General features: G+C 54.3%; 1 protein-coding gene across 1 annotated transcript; it reads left to right on the forward strand.

Moving 5' to 3' along the window:
- The first annotated feature begins 2,840 nt into the window (after nucleotides 1-2,840).
- On the forward strand, nucleotides 2,841-17,504 carry LOC103191059 (protein angel homolog 1). Its single transcript, XM_042338350.1, has 10 exons — nucleotides 2,841-2,944; nucleotides 6,820-7,416; nucleotides 10,773-10,975; nucleotides 12,378-12,447; nucleotides 13,115-13,551; nucleotides 14,112-14,238; nucleotides 14,746-14,856; nucleotides 15,714-15,825; nucleotides 16,339-16,484; nucleotides 17,015-17,504. The coding sequence occupies exons 1-10, from the start codon at nucleotides 2,881-2,883 to the stop codon at nucleotides 17,173-17,175; spliced, it is 2,028 nt and encodes a 675-aa protein (XP_042194284.1). The 5' UTR covers nucleotides 2,841-2,880; the 3' UTR covers nucleotides 17,176-17,504.
- The last annotated feature ends 1,762 nt before the right edge of the window (nucleotides 17,505-19,266 follow it).

A 19,266-nucleotide genomic window follows, 5' to 3' on the forward strand; every position in this document is an offset into this window, starting at 1 on the left:
ACCTAAACCACTCAAGGACAGGGCCTTGAAGGTTGAGGTGGGAGGACAAGCGGTGGAGGAGGATAGAGTGGTCGACCGTATCGAATGCTGCCGATAGGTCGAGGAGGACGAGGAGGCAGAGGGAGCCCTGGTCACAGATGGTCAGGATGTCATTGGTGACCTTGACCAGGGCAGTTTCTGTGCTATGGGCAGCACGGAAACCCGACTGAAGGGGTTCGAATAATGAATGGGTGGAGAGGAAAGAGCGCAGCTGGGAGGCGACAACTCATTCAAGGACCTTGGACAGGAAGGGGAGGTTGGAGATGGGCCGGTAGCTTGATAGCTGCGACGCATCAAGGGAGGGTTTTTTCAAGGTGGGAGTGATGGTGGCAGTTTTTAAGGGAATGGGAACAGAGCCAGAGGAGAGGGACAGGTTGACGATGTCTGTGATATGTGGGGCAAGGAGGTGGAGCTGGGAGATAAGGAGTGGAGTGGGGATGGGGTCAAGGGAGCAGGTGGTGGGTTTAAGGGATAGGATGAGTTTGGTGACAAAAGGTAGGGAAACGGGTACGAAAGTGTGTAGGGGAGGATGGGTGGGAGGGAGGGGGTGGGGGGTGGGTGGATGTTGGATGGGAAGTGACCACGGAGCGAATTCCCTTGATTTTGGATTCAAGGAAATCCAGCATCTCCTCGCAGTGAAGGTTGGAGGAGATGACCTGCGCGGGGTGGCGGGGGGGACGGAGGAGTCGGGATGTGGTAGAAAACAGTAGCCTGGGGTTGTTCTTCGCCTCCAGGATTATCCTGGAGTAGAAGGACGACTTGGCCGAGGCTAGAGTGGAGCGGTAGATTTTGAGGAGGTCCAGCCAGATTTGTCGGTGGACCGTTAGGCCAGATTTGACACAGGTGCGTTCAGCGGCCCACACCTGGCTCTTCAGTGAGCGGAGGTGAGTGGTGAACCAGAGGGAGGAGCGAGAGTAGGAGACAGTACGGGAGGTGATGGGGGCAAGAGTGTCGAGTGTGGAGGAGAGGGTGTTGTGGAGGAGGGTGAGAGGCGAACAGGATGCTGAGGTCCACATTGGCTCCATGAGGTGTAGAGTGCATCCATAAAGGGTGTTGCTGTCAGCACTCGAGTTACGGAGGCGTTGACCAGAGCCAAGCAGGAGGGCCTCGGTCTTGTTGACATTCAACTGGAAAATGTTGTTGACATCACTCTGTGGCCCCTTTAACTCCTCGACCCTCTGACCAGCACAACAAGATTCAGGTCCCAACATTCAACATAACCTTCCAGCCAGAGGCGAGAGTGTGAGCAACTGAGCCTCTCATTATTAATTAGAACAATCCATGTAAGTGACGGCTGTGATGGTCAGGTTGATGGGTATCTGTCGCAGCTTTCTCTAGGACCCAGGACAAGCAAAAAGAAACATCATCCTGTAATTTTAAACTCTAGGAAAGCAGCAACGTTAAAGAGTGAATAATTCAAATCGCAATGAATAAACAATACAGTTTTGATGGAATGAGGGACAGACCAGTAAAATAAGTCAAGGTTTCAATTATTGTGTAATAATAATCCCCTCCAATTCACACATTGCTTTGTCATGTCCTCCCAAAGACGCTTCAAAGTATTTTACATTAAAGTGTAGTGACTACGTGTTTGCAATTGAACACAGCAGCCAATTTGCACACATTCGCAATGTTCCACAAATGCAAGGATAATTATTAGTATTTTATCCCCATTGCCCCTCAGCGGCACACAATTCTACCTTGACTTGAATTCTACCCGGTGTGAGGGGCACGACCTAAATGCAAGTTGTTGTTGTTGCTGCTGTTGTTGTTGTTGTTGAGTGCTTGCTCCTGCGGTCACCTCCCTTCCCCCGCCCCCACTGGCTCGGCATCAGGCTCCGCCACCGTCGAGCGCCCTGGGATGCTACTCGCTGCATAAATGCAGGTGGTGGTTCTTGTTGTTGTTGTTGTCACTCACTGCAGTGCCCATCACCCTCAGGTACCATCGCTAACCGAGTTCCTCCGTGACGGGGGTCAATGGAAGCCTAAAAAAATGCACAACAGTCAATTCATTTTACAGTCTACCCCCGAGAAGCGCTTTGAGACGTCTCAACGACGTGATGGTATAATAATAAACCTTGCATTTGATATAGTGCTTTTCACGTCGGGAGGACGTCCCAAACCGCTTCACAGAACACACTGTAAAGTGAATTGACTGTATATATTTGTGGGCGAACGCGGCAGCCAATTGCGCACAGCAATGTCCCACAAACAGTCATAGATTGAAAATGACCAATTTATTATTATTTTGTTTTGGAGGATTATCATTAGGCTCTGTGTGGAGTAAGGAAACTTGCCCGAGGTTTGGCCCGGACCTGCCGGGAATTGAACTCAGGTCTCTCGCTCGCAAAGCGAGTGCTCTAACCACTGAGCTACAAACGTGTGCCTGATCCTCATGTCCCCCCATTGCCATCCTCGGCCTCCACCCCCCCCCCCCACCCCGGGTTCACTACGGAGAGCCCAGCGCGCACGCGCAACGCGGGGCCCATCTGGATGAATGCGCAGGCGCGCGGGGTGGGGGAGTGTTGCTGTAGGGAGTGTGAGTGCGCAGGCGCGGGGGGTTGCCGTGGGGGTGTGAGTGCGCAGGCGCGGGGGGTTGCCGTGGGGGTGTGAGTGCGCAGGCGCGGGGGGTTTGCCGTGGGGGTGTGAGTGCGCAGGCGCGGGGGGTTTGCCGTGGGGGTGTGAGTGCGCAGGCGCGGGGGGTTTGCCGTGGGGGTGTGAGTGCGCAGGCGCGGGGGTTTGCCGTGGGGGTTGAGTGCGCAGGCGCGGGGGGTTTGCCGTGGGGGTGTGAGTGCGCAGGCGCGGGGGGTTGCCGTTGGGGTGTGAGTGCGCAGGCGCGGGATGCTGGGTTCTATCCTCTGCTATGTTCTGCTGCCGCTCGCGAAACTGCTCAACAGGATCACAGGTAACCATGGGAACAGGTACCCGGGGTCAGGGGGGCGGGGGGGACAGGGGACCGGGGCAGGGGGGACGGGGTCAAGGGTCAATGGGGGGCAGGGTACCAGTGGTGGCAGGGGATGGGATCAAGGGGGGGGGAGGGGGCCGGGGGAGGGGGACAGGGGGACCGGGGAGGGGGACAGGGGGACCGGGGAGGGGGACAGGGGGGACCGGGGAGGGGGACAGGGGGGACAGGGGGGACCGGGGAGGGGGACAGGGGAGACAGGGGGGACCGGGGAGGGGGACTGGGCAGGGGGAGGGACTGGGGGAGGGGGGCAGGGGGGACGGGGAGGGGGACAGGGGGAACGGGGAGGGGGACGGGGGAGGGCAGGGGGAGGGGGACGGGGGGGACACGGGGACGGGGCAGGGGGACAGGGGGAGGGGCAGGGGACACGGGGGAGGGGGCAGGGAGGGGGACGGGGGAGGGGGGACACGGGGGAGGGGGCCAGGGAGGGGGACACGGGGAGGGGCAGGGAGGGGGACACGGGGGAGGGGGACGGGGGAGGGGGCAGGGGGGAGGGGGACGGGGGACCAGGAATTGGGGTCACGGTGAACCTCTTTAAAAGAGACAACAACAATAACAATAATTGCATTTGACACAGTGCCTTAATCACGTCTTTGAAGCGTCTCAAAGCGCCTCACGGAATATACCGCAAACAACCACAAAAACAACAAAGTGACATTCGTACGGCGCCTCTCACGTCGGGAGGATGTCCCAAGGCTCTGGACAATCAGTGTTTCGGACCCGAGCTGGGGGTCGGGATCGAGGAGGGTGGAGGGTAGGTGGGGAAGGAGGGTGAGCAAAGGTACGGTCGAAGAGGAGGGTCTTCAGACGGGTCTTGAAGGACCCTTCAAGAAACTCCCCTCTCTGTCTCGTAGTGGTACAGAATTTTGGATATCTACCTAAAGAACAGAGCGATGGGAAGGTGATTTAACATCTCGTCCAAAGAACTCCCAACTCTGAGAGGAATAGAATTGAAATTTTATAATAATAATCCTTGCATTTGATACAGTGCCTTCGCACGTTATTGAGACATCTCAAAGCGCTTCACAGGATATATTGTAAAGTCAATATTGTGCAAAATATGGCAGCCAATTGCGCGCAGCAGTGACCTACGAACAGTCGTGGATTGAGGGGGCCAGATCATTATTATTTTTTTTAGGACAAAAAAGACAGAACAAGTTCTCAAAACATTTTCTTTGTGGAGTTAGTTGTACGTTAATTGCAGTTGCTTTAGGAGCCGGTTTTATGTCGACTGGGAAGAGGGAGTATGTGGAAGAAAAGTGGGTTTGTTTTATACCTTCAATTCCCTGGCTCCCCTGAAATCCAGCGTTCTTTCCAAACCCACCCGCTCCCCCGGTACAATAGCCATCTCCGCTCACTCAAAACACAAACCCGGACCCTCGAGCGCAGATGGCAGAAATCCAGCCTCACCGCCAGCTGTGGCTCGAGCACCTCCACACCCACCGCCTCTCTCTTTCACAGACCACAACTGACTTTTCCTCCAAAGTCATCCTGGAGGCAAGCAACAATCCAAATACTCCATTTTCCACTGTCCATCACCTCCTCCGCGCACCCCCTCAAGTCCCCTCGATCCTCACGTCAAATGCTAAGTGCGAAGGGATCCTACACTTCTTTGCCTCAGAAATTTAAAACATCCGCTTGGCTGCATCGTCCTCCCTCCCATGTCCCTTTCCACCCCACCCAGACCATCCATACAGCCTTCTCCCTCCGTCACAGCTCCTGCCACTACCCCCTCCTTACATTCCTTTGCCCCCATTTTTCCCTCCCTCCCTCTCAATCACAATCACCCGGATGAAGTTCACCACCTGCTCCCTCGACCCCTCCCCACCCGACTGCTGGTCACTCAACTCCCTCTTCTCTCTCCCCTGCTGGCCGACACGGTCAATCTCTCTCTCTCTCCTTAGGCTCTGCTCCACTCGCCCTGAAAACCGCTATCATCACGCCCCTCCTCAAAGAACCCACCCTCGATCCCTCTAATCTCTCGCCCCATCTCCAACCTACCCTTCCTTGCCAAAGTCCTGAAACACATTGTTGCAGGTCAACTTCGGTCACACCTCTCCCTTCACTTCCTCCTCGAGCCCCTGGAGTCTGTTTTTTGCCCTGATTGCCCACAGCACAGAGACAGCGCTTGTCAATGTCACAAAAGACATTCTCTCTATCTGTGACCAGGGTTTCCTCTGCTTCCTTGTCCTCCTGGATCTCTGCCGTGTTCGACATAATCGGCCATGCCATCCTCCTCCACCTCCTTTCCTCCCACCTTAGTGGGACCGCACTCGCATGATTCGAGTCCAACTTAACCAACTGCCTCCATTTCATCTCAGCAAATGTTTTCTCCTCGCGCCTCCACCCGATCACCTGCAGGTCACCCCAGGGCTCCATCCTTGGCCCTTTCTTTTCCTTATCTGTATGCTCCCTCTGGGCGATGTCATCCTCAGACATGGGTAAACTTCGACCTGTATGCGGATGACACACAAATCTACTTTGCCTCCTCCAGTACCAACGCCAGGTCCGCCGATGTTCTATCAGCTTGTCTGACAGACATCAAGGCCTGGATGAGTGTAAACTTCCTGCAACTGAATATGGACAAGACGGAAGCCTCCTTGGCTCCCGTCAATGTCTTCACTCCTGTGGATGTAAATTCCTCAACTGGGCTCTCCCTCAGACTCACCGAACCACTGCGCAACCTTGGCGTCCAGTTCGACCCCCAACTGTCCTTCCTCCCCCACATCCTATCTCTTGACCAGGACGCTTTCTCACGTTGCCCGCCTCCAACTGTATTTTACCCCAAATGCTGCCGAAACCCTTGTGCATGAGTTTGTCACCTCCCGCTTGGATTACTCCAACACACTTCTCCCTAGCTCCACCATTCATAAGATCCAGCTCATTCAAACCTCTGCTGCCTGCATACTGACCCCGGACCAAACTCCGTACCCACATCTCACCAGTTGTGGCCACTGGTTCCCCATCACTGAACAGATCAACTTCAAGATCCTCACTCTCGTATTCAAATCCCTTCACTCCCTGGCTCTGACCTCCTCACTCCCCATTCCACCACCCCCCGCCTCCGCTTGACTGGCACTGGCTTCCTGTTCGTCCCTCGCACCCTCCGCCCACCATTGGAGGTCTTGCTTTCAGCTACTACGCCCCAAAACTCTGGAACACTCCCTCAATCCCTCTGCCTCTCTCCCCTCTTTCAAGTCCTGCCTGAAAACTTTCCTCTTCGACTGTGCTAGTGGCCACCTCCCCCCTGCCCCCGGCTCGGAGTCAGGCTCCGCCACTGTTAAGCGCTCCGAGATGCTAACCTGCGTGGAGGGCGCTGTATAAGTGCAAGTTGTTGTTTTCATTGTTATAGCCTGAACAAGGTTTTCACTGGAGGTTAGGGATGCCATCAGTGGAGTCCTGTAGCTCAGTGGTTAGAGCACTCGCCTTGCCAGTGAGAGACCTGGATTCGATTCCCGGGCAGGAGGCAAAACATTGGGCAAATTTCCTTACTTCCTTCCTCCTCTGTTTACCCAGCAGTAAGTAGGAACCCGGTTGTTAGTCGATTGGGGGATCACTTTTTCGGGGGTAATAATTCTTTCAAAACATATGAAAATAATTTGATTACGCAATCCACGACTGTTTGTAGGGACGCTGCTGTGTGCAATTGGCTGCCGCGTTTTGCCCACAAAATATACCGTCAATTCACTTTGCAGTATATTCTGTGAAGCGCTTTGAGGCGTCTCGATGACGTGATAAGACACGTCAAATGCAGGGATAATTATTATTATCGGTGCAGATCTTGTCTTGATGGTGTCTGTTGCTCCTGGTGCTGTCAGGTCGGTATGATGGCGATGAACCACCACCAGGAGGCTCCACATCATCAGTAACCTCCAGCGAGGAGATGTCTGATGACTGCTCCACTCCCCGCCTGTCGCTCCATCGAGACCAGACCATGCTCCTGCAGGAGTGGCTGCACGGAGGGGCCATTGAGGGTCCCCTTCCCTACAGGGACGAGGAAGAAGGGGACGGCGCTGAGTGGCTGGAGCAGGACGAGCCCTGGGAGAACAGGGATGCAGATGAGGCCTTTGCCATGTGGCAGGAGGTGTGCAGGGCGAGCGCTGCCCATCAGGCCGGGCCGGGGTGGCCAGCCTCCATTGACGAGGACCCGAGTATTATGGGATGGCAGTTGGCTCCCGTGCCAGAGCTTGGCAGAGGGTGGCAGCTGATGCCTAGCCAGGGCACAGTGGAGAACTACGAGGGGGGGCTGGAGGAGCCTGAGGACGGCATGAATGGGACAGAGAACGATGGCACACTCCCAGGCATGGCGGGCTGGCCCTTTCACTCGGTGATGGGAATGAACGGGGAAGAGGCGAGTCTGTGGGAGCTCCTGGACCAAGGTGGCGTTGGGATGATGGGAATGGACCCTTGTGAAGGTGAGGAACAATACGCTGACAAATAACGTCCCCTGCATAATCAACAGCTGGAACAGGTTGCCAGGACGGGTGAGAGGACCTTCTAAAAACCTCCCTCTTCGACCGTGTCTTCAGTCACCCTCCCACCCCCACTCCCTCCCCACTGCCATTCACCCCTACTGACCCCAACTCCCAGCTTGGGTCCAAAACCCCGATTGTCCAGCACCCTGGGACATCTTTCCAACGTGAAGGGTGCTATGACAAGTTTAATTTGTTGTTGTTGTAGTAGGGGCCAGGACACTGGACTGATTTAAAGAGCAGCTGTATGCTGTGATGGGGGGACTTCAGGCCGGGTGTTCTGGAGGGATGTGATCAGATGGACCATCCAGACCATCCTTGTAATCTTGTGGGACTCTTTTATACAGTAAAACTTGCACAAGTCTGATCTGTATCGATCGTATAACTGACAAAGTCATACATATGCCCAAACCCCATTCAAGAGTTTGCATTGTATGCGAGTTTGATATAAGTCATATAAAATTTTTGGTCCCAACTGTTACGGCTGTAATCAATGCAACAACAACAACAAAATGACATTTATAGAGCGCCTTTCACATCGGGAGGACGTCCCAAAGCGCTGAACAGTTAGGTGTCAGGGCCTGAGCGTGGGGGAGGGGTGGTGTAGGGGTGAGAGGGAAGGCAGAGAGGTGGGAGGGCGACTGAAGGCACAATCGAAGAGGAGTGTCCGAGACCAGCCTAGAAGGAGGCAAGGGAGGAAGCGAGACGAAGGGATCGTGGGATGGACTTCCAGAGTGTGGGGGCAGAGAGGCTGAAAGCCCGACCACCGATGGTAGGGCGGGTCGGGCGGGAGACATGGAGCAGACTGGAAACCGCTGAACAGAGGGAACGGGCAGGTTGGTAGGGAGTCAGCAGGTCAGAGGTAGGAGGGGGGGCAAGGCAATGGATGGCCTTAAAAATGGGGAGCCAATGGAGTCGGGCGAGGGTGGGAGTGATGGGGTCACGGAGCCTGGTGCGTGAGAGCACACGAGCTTCAGAGTTTCAGATGATCTGCAGCTTGTGAAGGGAAGAGTTGGGAAGGCCGATGAGGTAGTTCCCGTAATCAAGCCTTGAGGTGACGAATGCGTGAAGGTTTTGGCAGCCTTAGGGCGTACTCCCTGACCCCAGTATTGCACTGGAGTATCAGCCTACATTATCAGCTCAATGTGGGCATCAAACCCACAACCTTTTGACCCGCTCAGCCCGGTTGCCATCTAACTTACGGGGACCCACCACCAGCACAGACACTGCGAAGCATAAGTTCCCCCCGGGGTCGGTGCCCTTTCTATGGCCGTTCTGCTGCACCTCCCAGACTCTGTTACTCTGGTCGCCACGTTAGAATCATAGAATATTACAGAAGGAGGCCATTCGGCCCATCATGCCTGTGCCGGCTCTTTGAAAGAGCTACCAACTAGTCACCCACTCGTTCCCCATCGCCCTGCACATTTTTCCATTTCAAGTACCTATTGAATTCCCTCTTGAAACCTACTATTAAATCTGCTTCCACCAGCCTTTCAGGCAATGCATTCCAGACTGTAACAACTCTCTGGGTAAAATAATGTCTGCTCATCTCCCCTCTGGTTCTTTTGAATGAAACCCACCACTTGCTCCCTCGACCCTATTCCTATCCCACTCCCTACTTCCCTGCTCCACCTCCTTGCCTCTCTACTCACTGACATCGTTAACCTCTCCCTATCCTCTGGTATTGTTCCCACCCCTTTAAAAACCGCTGTCATCACTCCTCTTCTTAAAAAAACCTCCTTGGACCCATCTCTACTCCCTAATCACTGCCCCATCTCCAACCTCCCCTTCCTCTCCAAGGTCTGGAACGAGTTGTTGCTTCTCAGCTTCACTCCTTCCTCTCCCGCCACTCCCTTCTCGAACCCCTCAAATCGGGTTTCCGTGCCGCCCACAACACAGAAACCGCCTGGTCAAAGTGACACTCTGCCCATCTCTGCCTCCTTGTCCTCCTTGACCTCTCTGCCGCCTTTGATACTGTCGACCACTCTATCCTCATCCACCACCTCTCCTCTCACCTCAATCTCCTTGATTGGTTCAGATGCACTTCATCTCCTCAAACAGCTTCTCCTCTAGCCCCTGGATTGTCTTGTGCGATGCTCCTCAGGGCTCTGTCCTTGGTCCCCTCCTCTTCAACATCTATACGCTCCCTCTTGGTGACATCATCCGCAGACATGGGGTCAACTCCCACATGTATGCGGATGACACCCAACTCCCTCTCTGCCTCCACCCTTGACTCCAGGACTCACTGCTGTCCTGATAGAATGTCTGCCAAACATCAAGTCCTGGATGAGAGCAAACTTTCTTCAGTTGAACATCAACAAGTCCGAGGCCCTCTTGATTGGCTCCCGTCAGCGCCTCCTCACCTCAGGTGCTGACAGCATCAACATCCATGGTCGCCCATTCCCCCTCACTGAGCCAGTCCCGAACCTTGGCGTCTTGTTTGACCCTCAACTATCCTTTCTACCCCACATCCGCAACAACACCCGGCTCTCACACCGCAGGCCACCACCCTCATCCACGCCTTCATTACATCGAAGCTCGACAATGCAAACTCACTGCTTGTCGGCCTCCCCAACTCCTCCCTCCCATGGCTGCAGATCATCCAGAACTCTGCAGCCCGTGTCCTCACCCACCCCGGGCTCCACGACCCTATCACCCCCATCCTCGCCCGACTCCACTGGCTTCCCATCACACAGAGGGTACAGTTCAAGATTCTGGTCCTCACCTTCAAAGCCCTCCATGGTCTTGCTCCCCCCACCTCTCCGATCTACTAACCCCCCACCATCCTGTTCACTCTCTCCGCTCAACGGGTTCCGGCCTGCTTCACCTCCCCGCCTCGCTCATCCCACTATCAGCGCGTGGGCCTTCCGCCACTCTGCATCCACCCTCTGGAACTCCATCCCGCAGTCCCTCTGCGTCGCCCCTTCCCTCGTTACCTTCAAGACCCACCTCAAGACCCTCCTCTTCAACCGTGCTTTCGATCTCCCTGTTTCTCCCTCTGCCATCCCCCCCTCCCCCACCCCGACCCTCAGCTCAGGTCCGTAACTCTGTCTGTCCAGCGCCTTGGGACATCCTCCCGACGTGAAAGGCGCTATACACATGTAATTTTGTTGTTCTTGTTTTGTCAATGATTTTAAATCTGTGAACGACCCACTTACCAGAGGAAACAGTTTCTCCCTCTCTAGTCTATCAAATCCCCTCATAATTTTGAACATCTCGATTAAATCTCCTACATTATTCTTTGTCCCCCCCCCGTGCTCTACCCGTGTGTGACTAACGCAGGCTGTGTTCTGGCTCAGAGCTGCTGCGGGTGTGGGAGGACCTGCCGGGACCACCACACACTGACCAGGCCTTCGAGTTCACCATCATGTCGTACAACATCCTGTCGCAGGACCTTCTGGAGATGAACGGCAGCCTGTACACGCACTGCCCGCCCGACTACCTCACCTGGGACTTCCGCTGCCAGAACATTCTGCGCGAGTTTGACACTTGGACCCCGGATGTGAGTCAGTCTGCATTAACTCACACTGAGTGACAGTGTTACCTGCCGGGCGAGGATGGGCTCGGGGCAGCAATGGTGGGGGCAGGACAAGGGTAGGCTGGGGGCAATGGGAGGCAGGGACATGTGGGGGGGGCAATGGCGGGGGCAGGGCAGGGTTGGGCTGGGGGGTCATGACGGGAGTAGGGTGAGGGTGGGTATGGGGCAATTGGGGCAGAGTGAGGGGCAAGAATAAGTGGCGTGGTTGAAGGGTGGGTGGGGCAAGGGTGGGGACAGGACGAGGGAGCAATCGCGTTTGTAAGCAGACATGGGAGGCATTTCACTAGATCTGTTCGGATGAAGAAACCCTTTGGCCCATCTGATCTCCTCCCTCCAGAACACCCACCTACCATCCCACACAGCAGTATTGAGCTGCTTCTTAAATGAGTCCCAATGTCCTGGCCTCAGCCCCCGTCCAGTTCAACCTATTACAGTCGTTATTTACCCTCTGAGTATAGATAAAATGTTTGTCCTGGGTTTAATTTTTTGCAACTCTAACCCTGTGTCCTCATGTCCAACATAAGAACATAAGGATTTGCCGGGCAAAGGAAGACCAAGGTCCATCTAGTTCGCCTGCTACCATCCTGGAGGTCGCTTGACATGTCGTGTTCCAAGCTATAGACTGTATCATCCCAAGATATTATTTTCTAGCAGAAATCCATCTCATTTGTTCTTGAAACAAACAACACTTTCTGCTTCCAGCGTCTGTCTCCCTAGAGAGCCTGTTCTGTAGGTTTACAACTCGCTCATTGAAATATTGTCTCCACAGGTTTGATCTGAATTTCCCCAACCTCCGATTGCAGTCCTGCTGTGTTGGCGTTCCAAAAGTAATGGTACAAGCAAGCAGTGGGGAGATGAGCGACCAATTAATCTGGGGGAACTGAATGCTTGTTTTCTATCCCTCTTTTCCTGAGAAGACACCTCCATTATTCCAATATGGTGTCTGATGGGGCAAGTGTTTTCTGATCAAGGCCAGATTGGAAGTCACCCCTGAGAGCAGTTGGCAGCCAAAATCCAATACAGTTTACATTCACATAGAGCCTTTCACGTCAGAAGCACATCTCACATACACACACAAGGCTAGAGCAGGGAAAGAGGAGAGGATTGGGATTAGAGTAGACATTCACTGTGGGAGAGCATTGACTCCAGGGGAGAGAGAACAAGGGGATGGGATTAGAGTGGATGGTAGCAATGTGGGAAGTTAGTGCCAGCATGGCCTTGATTGGAGTTGAGGTACAGATCAGCCATGATCTAATAGAATGGTGGAACAGGCTCGAGGGACTGAATGGCCTCCTCCTGTTCCTATGCTTCCTATGATGGGCTGGAGGGCTTTGCCCTGGGCTTTAATCTCTCTGGTCTTTCTCAGATCCTGTGCTTGCAGGAGGTTCAGGAGGATTATTTTCAGCAGCATCTCCAACAAGCACTGGAGCTCCGAGGTGAGTGACTGATACACAACTCTATCTAGCGCCTCAGCATGTCATCCTCACGTCTCAAAGCGCTTCACAGGGTTTCGCTGTAAAGTGTAGTGACTGTGTATTTTGTAGGCGAATGCGTCCGCCGATTTGCGCACAGTGGAATTAATGAGCAATTTGATTTGGCCAGGACCCTGGGAACGAGGACTTCCCTTGTCTCCTGTAAAATATTTTACTTTATGTAAGTTATTTCACTGCAAGGTGTAGTGACTGTGTGTTGTTAGGCGAATGATGCACAAGGGAGGACGTTCTCCGTCGAGATCGAATTCAAGATCCTCGTCCTCGGGATCAAATCCTCCCACAGGAATCCCAGCTTCACCATCACCCCCTCCCCAACTCTCCCCTCCCCAACCCCCAACTGCCCCCTCCCCAACCCCCAACTCCCCCCTCCCCAACCCCCAACTCCCCCCCCCCCCCTCTCTTGCTGCAGTGCACTATTCTACAGGTAGCTTTGCCATTTAGGGTTAACTCTTATCACCTTTCCTCTCCCTCTCCTCTCCTCCCTCATCCCCTCTCCTTTCCCCGCCTCTCTTCTCCTTCTTCCCCTCCCTACCCCTTCCTTCTCCCACTCCCCGCCACTCCCCTGCCCTCCCCTCCTACCCCCCCGCCCTCCCCCACCCACCACCCTCAGGCTACAAGTGCACGTACAAGCGGCGCACAGGCTCCAAGACAGACGGCTGTGCGGTGTGTTACCAAGGGGAGCGTTTCTCTCTGGAATGCGAGCGGGCGGTGGAGTATTTGCGGCCCGGGGTGGAGACGCTGGACAGAGACAACGTGGGGCTGTTGCTGCTGCTCCAGCCCCAGGACGAGGAGAGCCCCCAGGCCTGGCCCCCGATCTGCGTGGCCAACACTCACCTGATCTACAACCCGCGGCGCGGAGATATCAAGCTGGCACAGCTGGCACTGCTGTTTGCCGAGATCGACCGGCTGGCAGGGCTGGGCAGCGGGGCCGGGGACACACGCTGTCCCGTTATTCTCTGTGGTGACATGAACTCCGCCCCCCACTCCCCTCTCTATCAGTTCATCCAGGACGGCCAGCTGGACTATTATGGGATGCCGGCTTGGAAGGTAAAGTACGACGAATAATGGTCTGGTCACTGGGGCGGTCGCTCAGTTTGTTACTGCCCGGTGAGTAACAGTGACTCAACCCTAAGTGATTGCACAACAACAACAAGTTGCATACGTATAGCAACTCCGGGTAATGTCCCGAAGTGCTCGAGAGCGGCGGAGTCTGACCCCGAGCCTTGGGGAGTTGGTGAACATAAGCACCATCAAAAAAGAAGGTCTTTAGGTGGGATTTGAAGGTGGGGAGGGAGGGGGCGAGGTGGAGGAATTGGGGGAAGAGAGCTCCAGAGCTTCGGGGTGTAGTGACTGAAGGCACGGCCACCGATGGTGAAACGGAGGATGCGAGGGACGAACAGGAGGCCGGAGACGGCTGAGCGGAGGCAGCGGGTGGTGAAGTTGGGGGTAACAAGGTTGGAGAGGTCGGGAGGTGCCAGGGCAAGTGATTCGTAAACGAGTGAGAAGATTCATAAACCGGTGGCTCGGTTTATTACTGTTTATTACTAGGTGTATTACTGTGAGGACTCGTGAGCTGTTTGCTGTTGATTCCCTTTCCTTCTCCTCAGGTCTCGAACCAGGAGGACTCTTCCCACAGGCTTCACCAGAGGAGACTGTATGAGCCGCTGTGGCCTAGGAACCTGGGTATCACCGATCACTGTCAGTACCGGAGCCAGAGTGACAGGAGCCAACCAGGTGAGCTGCCGAGGGGGCGAAGCGTCATTCCTCTTGCTTCATACAATTCCCTCTCTCTCTCCCCCATTCTCTCTCTCTCTCTCTCTCTCTCTCTCTCCCCCCATTTGTCTCTATTCTCTCTCTCCTCTCCCTCTCTCCATCTCACTCTCTCTCTCTCTCTCTCGCTCTCTCCATTCTCCCTCTCTCTCTCCCCCTCATTCTCTCACTCTCTCGTCATTGTTTGAGTTATGGCCTCACGGTCTCACATCCATAGTCCGCAGCTGTATTAGGCGCAGGATGGCAAGAGCCAAGGCTTGCCGGAGCCCAGAGTGAGCGTTGGGGTACCTGGGTGGTGGTTTGGGGGTAGATTGCCTACTGCAGAGAGTATCGACAGAGTGCTGAGATGCTAGCCTGTGCGAAGGGCACTTTATAAACACATGTTGTTGCAATTGCTTTGGTCGGTCTCTGACTCTCCCCACGCCCTATCCCTCCCCCCCCAACCCCCCCCCCGCCCCGGTATCTCTGCAGGGGGATGGAGGTACGAGCGGGACTTTCTGCTCAGCTTGCGATACTCTGCCCCCGCGCTGGAGCGTCCACACGGCCTCATCTTCATCGAAGGTGTGTCTGACACAAAGCCAGGTACGTGCTCGGAGCCGCGCGTGTCCGTGAGTCATCTCACAAATTGGATGGATTTCTGTTAGGAAATAATATCTCTGGATATAATATAGTTTGGGACACAGAATGTCAAGCGACTGCCTGGATGGCAGAGAGATTCTTTGTCCAACAAATCCTCATGTTCTTATAAGTGTGTTGTGGAGCCATGTGCTGAATAATAATAATAATCCTTGCATTTGATTATCACGTCTCAACTACGCAATAAGAGCCCCTTATTGCGTAGTTGAGACGTCTCAAAACCTTTCACAGAATATAAAAGTACAGTGACTGTGTGTTTTGTGTGACTGTAAAAGTGTAGGGACTGTGGAGAGGTCCGGTTTGCAGGGCTATGGGGAGAGCGCGGGAGAGTGGGATTGATTTGGAAGCTCTTCTCAAAGAGCTCTTCTCTGTGCCGGCTCTTCTCAAAGAGCCGGCACAGATATGATGGACCGAATGGCCTCCTTCTGTGCTGTATAATTCTATGATTCTGTGATAATTTGTGGGTAAAACGCAGCAGCCAATTGCGCACAGCTGTGCCTCACCAAAAGGTGTGATTGAGTGACCAAATTATTATTATTACTTTTTACTATTACTAGGATTATTACCAGGGGGGGTAATAATCGACTAACAACCGGGTTCCCCTTACTGCTGGGTAAACAGGCGTGTGGAGTAAGGAAACTTGCCTAAGGTGTCGCCCCGCACTGGGAATCGAACCCGGGTCCTCTCGCTTGCGAGGCGAGCGTGCTATAACATGCGCTGTGTTGCTTCTCTCTCCGTGTCTCCTTGCTTGATGATGAGTTGTAGCTGACCTCGTGTTATCCTGCAAACGCATAATACTGCAGATGCTGGAAATCTGAAACACAAACAGCAGTCGCTGGGGTCCTGTCTTGACTCAGTGGCCCCCAGAGGCGGAATGGAAGGTGACACCCATGCGGATGAGATCTTCTGTACCAGGTGTGTGTCTTCCTCTATACCGACCTGTCGACTCCCTGCGCTCAGCGGGCTCCGGTCTGCTCCACGTCCCCCGCCCTGCCTGCCCCGTCGTCAGCGGTCGGGCCATCAGCCTTTCTGCCCCCGACCCTTTGGAACTCCATCTGCCAGGTTCCTTCCCCTCACTCCCTCCCTCACTTCCTTCAAGGTCTATCTCAAGACCCTCCTCTTCGACCGGTCACCCTCCTAACCCCCCCCCACCCTCCCTGCCCTCCACCCCCTCCTGATCCCAACCCCCAGCTGGGATCCAAATCCCTGACTGTCCAGCGCTTTGGAAGGTTAACGGGAGCTGAGTGGGAAGATTCCCTGCTCAATTGGCTCCTCTTCAAAATCCTTTGGAGTCTCTCCTTCCTTCGGCCGTGTCGATGGCTTGTTTACTTGTTTAAGCGGGGGACGTGGAGCAGACCGGAAACATGCAGTTGACACTCAACCTGGTCTCTCCTTCCTCCTGTCTCCCCCCTTTCCTCCCCCGCTCAGGTCTCGCCGGCTGATCAGTCACGGTCTGAACCTGACCTCGGTGTACAGCCATTACCAATCTGACAGCAAACAGCCCGAGGTCACCACCTGCACCTCCAACAGCTGCCTCACCGTGGATTACATCTTCTTCTCCTCACAGACACAAGGTCAGTGCTGGGGGGAGGCGGAGGCGGGAGCGTTAGATGATGAGGAAACATTCACTTCTGACCACTTTATTGTTTGGAGTCCTGTCACGTAGCGGTTGGAGCACTCGCCTCACAAGCGAGAGGATCCGGGTTCGATTCCCAAGCAGAACAAAACCTTAGGCAAATTTCCTTAATCCACACGCTTCCGTTTACCTCGCAGTAAATTGGAACCCGGTTGTTAGTCGATTGATGGATCGCTTTCCAGGGGTAATAATCCCATCAAAAATTATATCTATATATATTAATAATAGGTCACTTGAACCATGACCGTTTGTGGGACGCAGCTGTGCACAATTGGCTGCCGCGTTTCACCCCCAAAATATACAGTCAATTGACTTTACAGTGTATCCTGTGAAGCGCTTTCAGACGTCCCAAGACGTGATAAGGCTCTGTATCAAATGCAAGGATTATTGTTATTATTACATTGTTGTAAATAGCAAGTTGTTATTGTGGTGTTGGTGTAGTGACTGTGTGAGCTCTCTGGTTGGCAGGTGGTGATGGTGATGGTGATGTTGGGCTGCGGCCCCAGGCTCGCCTCTCGCTGCTCTCCGAGGAGGATCTCTGGACGGCCAACGGGTTGCCCAACGGGACCTGCTCATCCGACCACCTGTGCCTCCTGGCTAGGTTTGGGCTGGAGCCTCGTGGTCAGTGACATACGCTGAGGACGGTGATGGGGGGGGCTGGGTGGGGGGGGGAGAAGAGGGCGAGGCCTTTCCTGACACAGGGGCGCCATCCCTCGGCAGCCCCCGGTGGAGGAGGGGGGTGACAAGAACAGGACAAATCCCCACTTTCACCCCCTTCCCCCCCGACTACCCCATCCATTACCAAACTGGCTATTACAAGCCGGAACACCAGAGGAGGAGGAGGAGGATGTGAGTGGAATCAGGATAGAACAGGGTAAAGATTCTCGCCCCTCTCCCTGCCCAGCAGCGCCTCTCGCCTCACAGTCAGAAGGTTGTTGGTTCAATCTCACCTCACCCCCCCCCCGCGTTAAGCTCACAGTCTAGTTGATGCCCCAGTGCAATGCTGGGGGGTTGGGGGAGCGCTGTGCTGTCAGAGGTGCCATCCTACAGGGAAGGGGGCTGTGGGGGGAGCTCATGCATTGAGTAATTGTGTCCTTGGAATAGAGTGGAGGGGGGGAGGATGATCGCCACTAAACAACAGCGAGTGGAATGGGGGGGGCAGAGTGAACAAATAGGGCTGAGAGGAGGTGAGGAGGGGGGGCAGGGATATTGAACGAGGGGATTAATATGTCCTCTATTGGTTTCTCTCTCGTTCAAAACATTATGCAGTGCCAACATTTCCCAGGCTACAAGGTGGGGCGAGTCATTGACTGCCCCCTCTCCTCACCATAGCCCCCCCCACCCCCAGCTGTGCTAGGGCTGAGGGAGAGGGATGAGAAGAAGGGGAGAGATATTACACGATGTATTCATCTCACTGTGTCACCTCGGTTGAGTGGAAGGTATCACAATGCCACCCCCCCCCCCCCCACACACACACTTGGCTCAGTGACTTGCAAGCTGTGACTCGGTGCTTATAAGTCAGCTTTTATTCTCGGATTGTTATAAAGTGTGGAGAGTGTGATCGCTGTATGCGGGTGACGAGTACATTTACAGAGACAGACAGACAGACGGACAGACAGAAGGAGAGACAGTCAGAGACAGACATTGCGATGAATGTGATGTTAAAGCTGAGCTGTTTCTCAGAGGAGACGGAATGGGTACAGACGCCTCAATGTTTTTGCTATGCGGTTCGATGATATTTTGATGAAATAAAAGGTTTATTTATTTGACGTGTGGAGGATTACTCCTTGGTTTTCGCTGACGGCAGCGGCTGGGATCTGCGCGCGGGGCACGGGAAACAGGTACGTTCAAGACCGCAAGACACGCCGGTCGGTGCCTGCCTGGCTCCGTCACTCACACTCTCGCCTCCCAGTCACAAGGTTGTGGGTTCAAGCCCACCACGTTGGGGACTTCGTATGCATTGCCTGAGACAGGCATCTGCCCCACCCCACCACCTCCCTCCGTCCGTCCCTTCCCATTTTATTTGTCCCACTCGCTCCCTCCATAACCCGTATATGTTATGTTTCTGGAAGGAAGCCCTAAAGATTGGATCAAGGCCCCCCCACCCCCCCTCCCCACCGATCAGATCATGGCTGATCTGTAACTCAACTCCCACCTTCGCCCCAAATTCCTGGAGGCTGACGCTCCAATTCAGCACTGGGGGAGCACAGTGTTGTCAGAGGTGCCACCAAACCACGTGAGGCGCTAACTCAAGGTCCCGTCTGCGCCTGTTCAGGTGGTCGTTACAGATCCCACACAGAAGGGAGTTTTTCTCTCTCTGTCTGTTTCTCTCCCTCCCCCGGTGTCCTGGCCAGCAACCCCCCAAATAAAATTGGCTGCTGTGTTTGTCTATAAAATGCACAGCAGTTGGCAGCGTTCATTGCCCGTGAACCTTTTTGAAATGTTTTATTTTGGGGGGTGGTAAAGATGTTGTATAATAATAATAATAATAATAATCCTTGGATTTGATATAGTGCTTTATCACGTGGTCGACACGTCTCAAAATGTTTCACAGGAATTGGCTGTATGTTTCGTGGGTGAAAAGGATGATAATATGTTATATTAATATTACGAAACGCAGCAGCCGATGGCGCACAGCAGCGTCCCACAAACCGCCGTGGATCGAGCGACCAAATTCTCATTGTTTGTTTTATTTTGAAGGGGTAGCTATAAAATGTACG

The sequence above is a fragment of the Callorhinchus milii genome, unplaced genomic scaffold (genome assembly GCF_018977255.1).
Source record: "Callorhinchus milii isolate IMCB2004 unplaced genomic scaffold, IMCB_Cmil_1.0 Scaffold9, whole genome shotgun sequence".
In the NCBI taxonomy this organism is placed as follows: Eukaryota; Metazoa; Chordata; class Chondrichthyes; order Chimaeriformes; family Callorhinchidae; genus Callorhinchus; species Callorhinchus milii.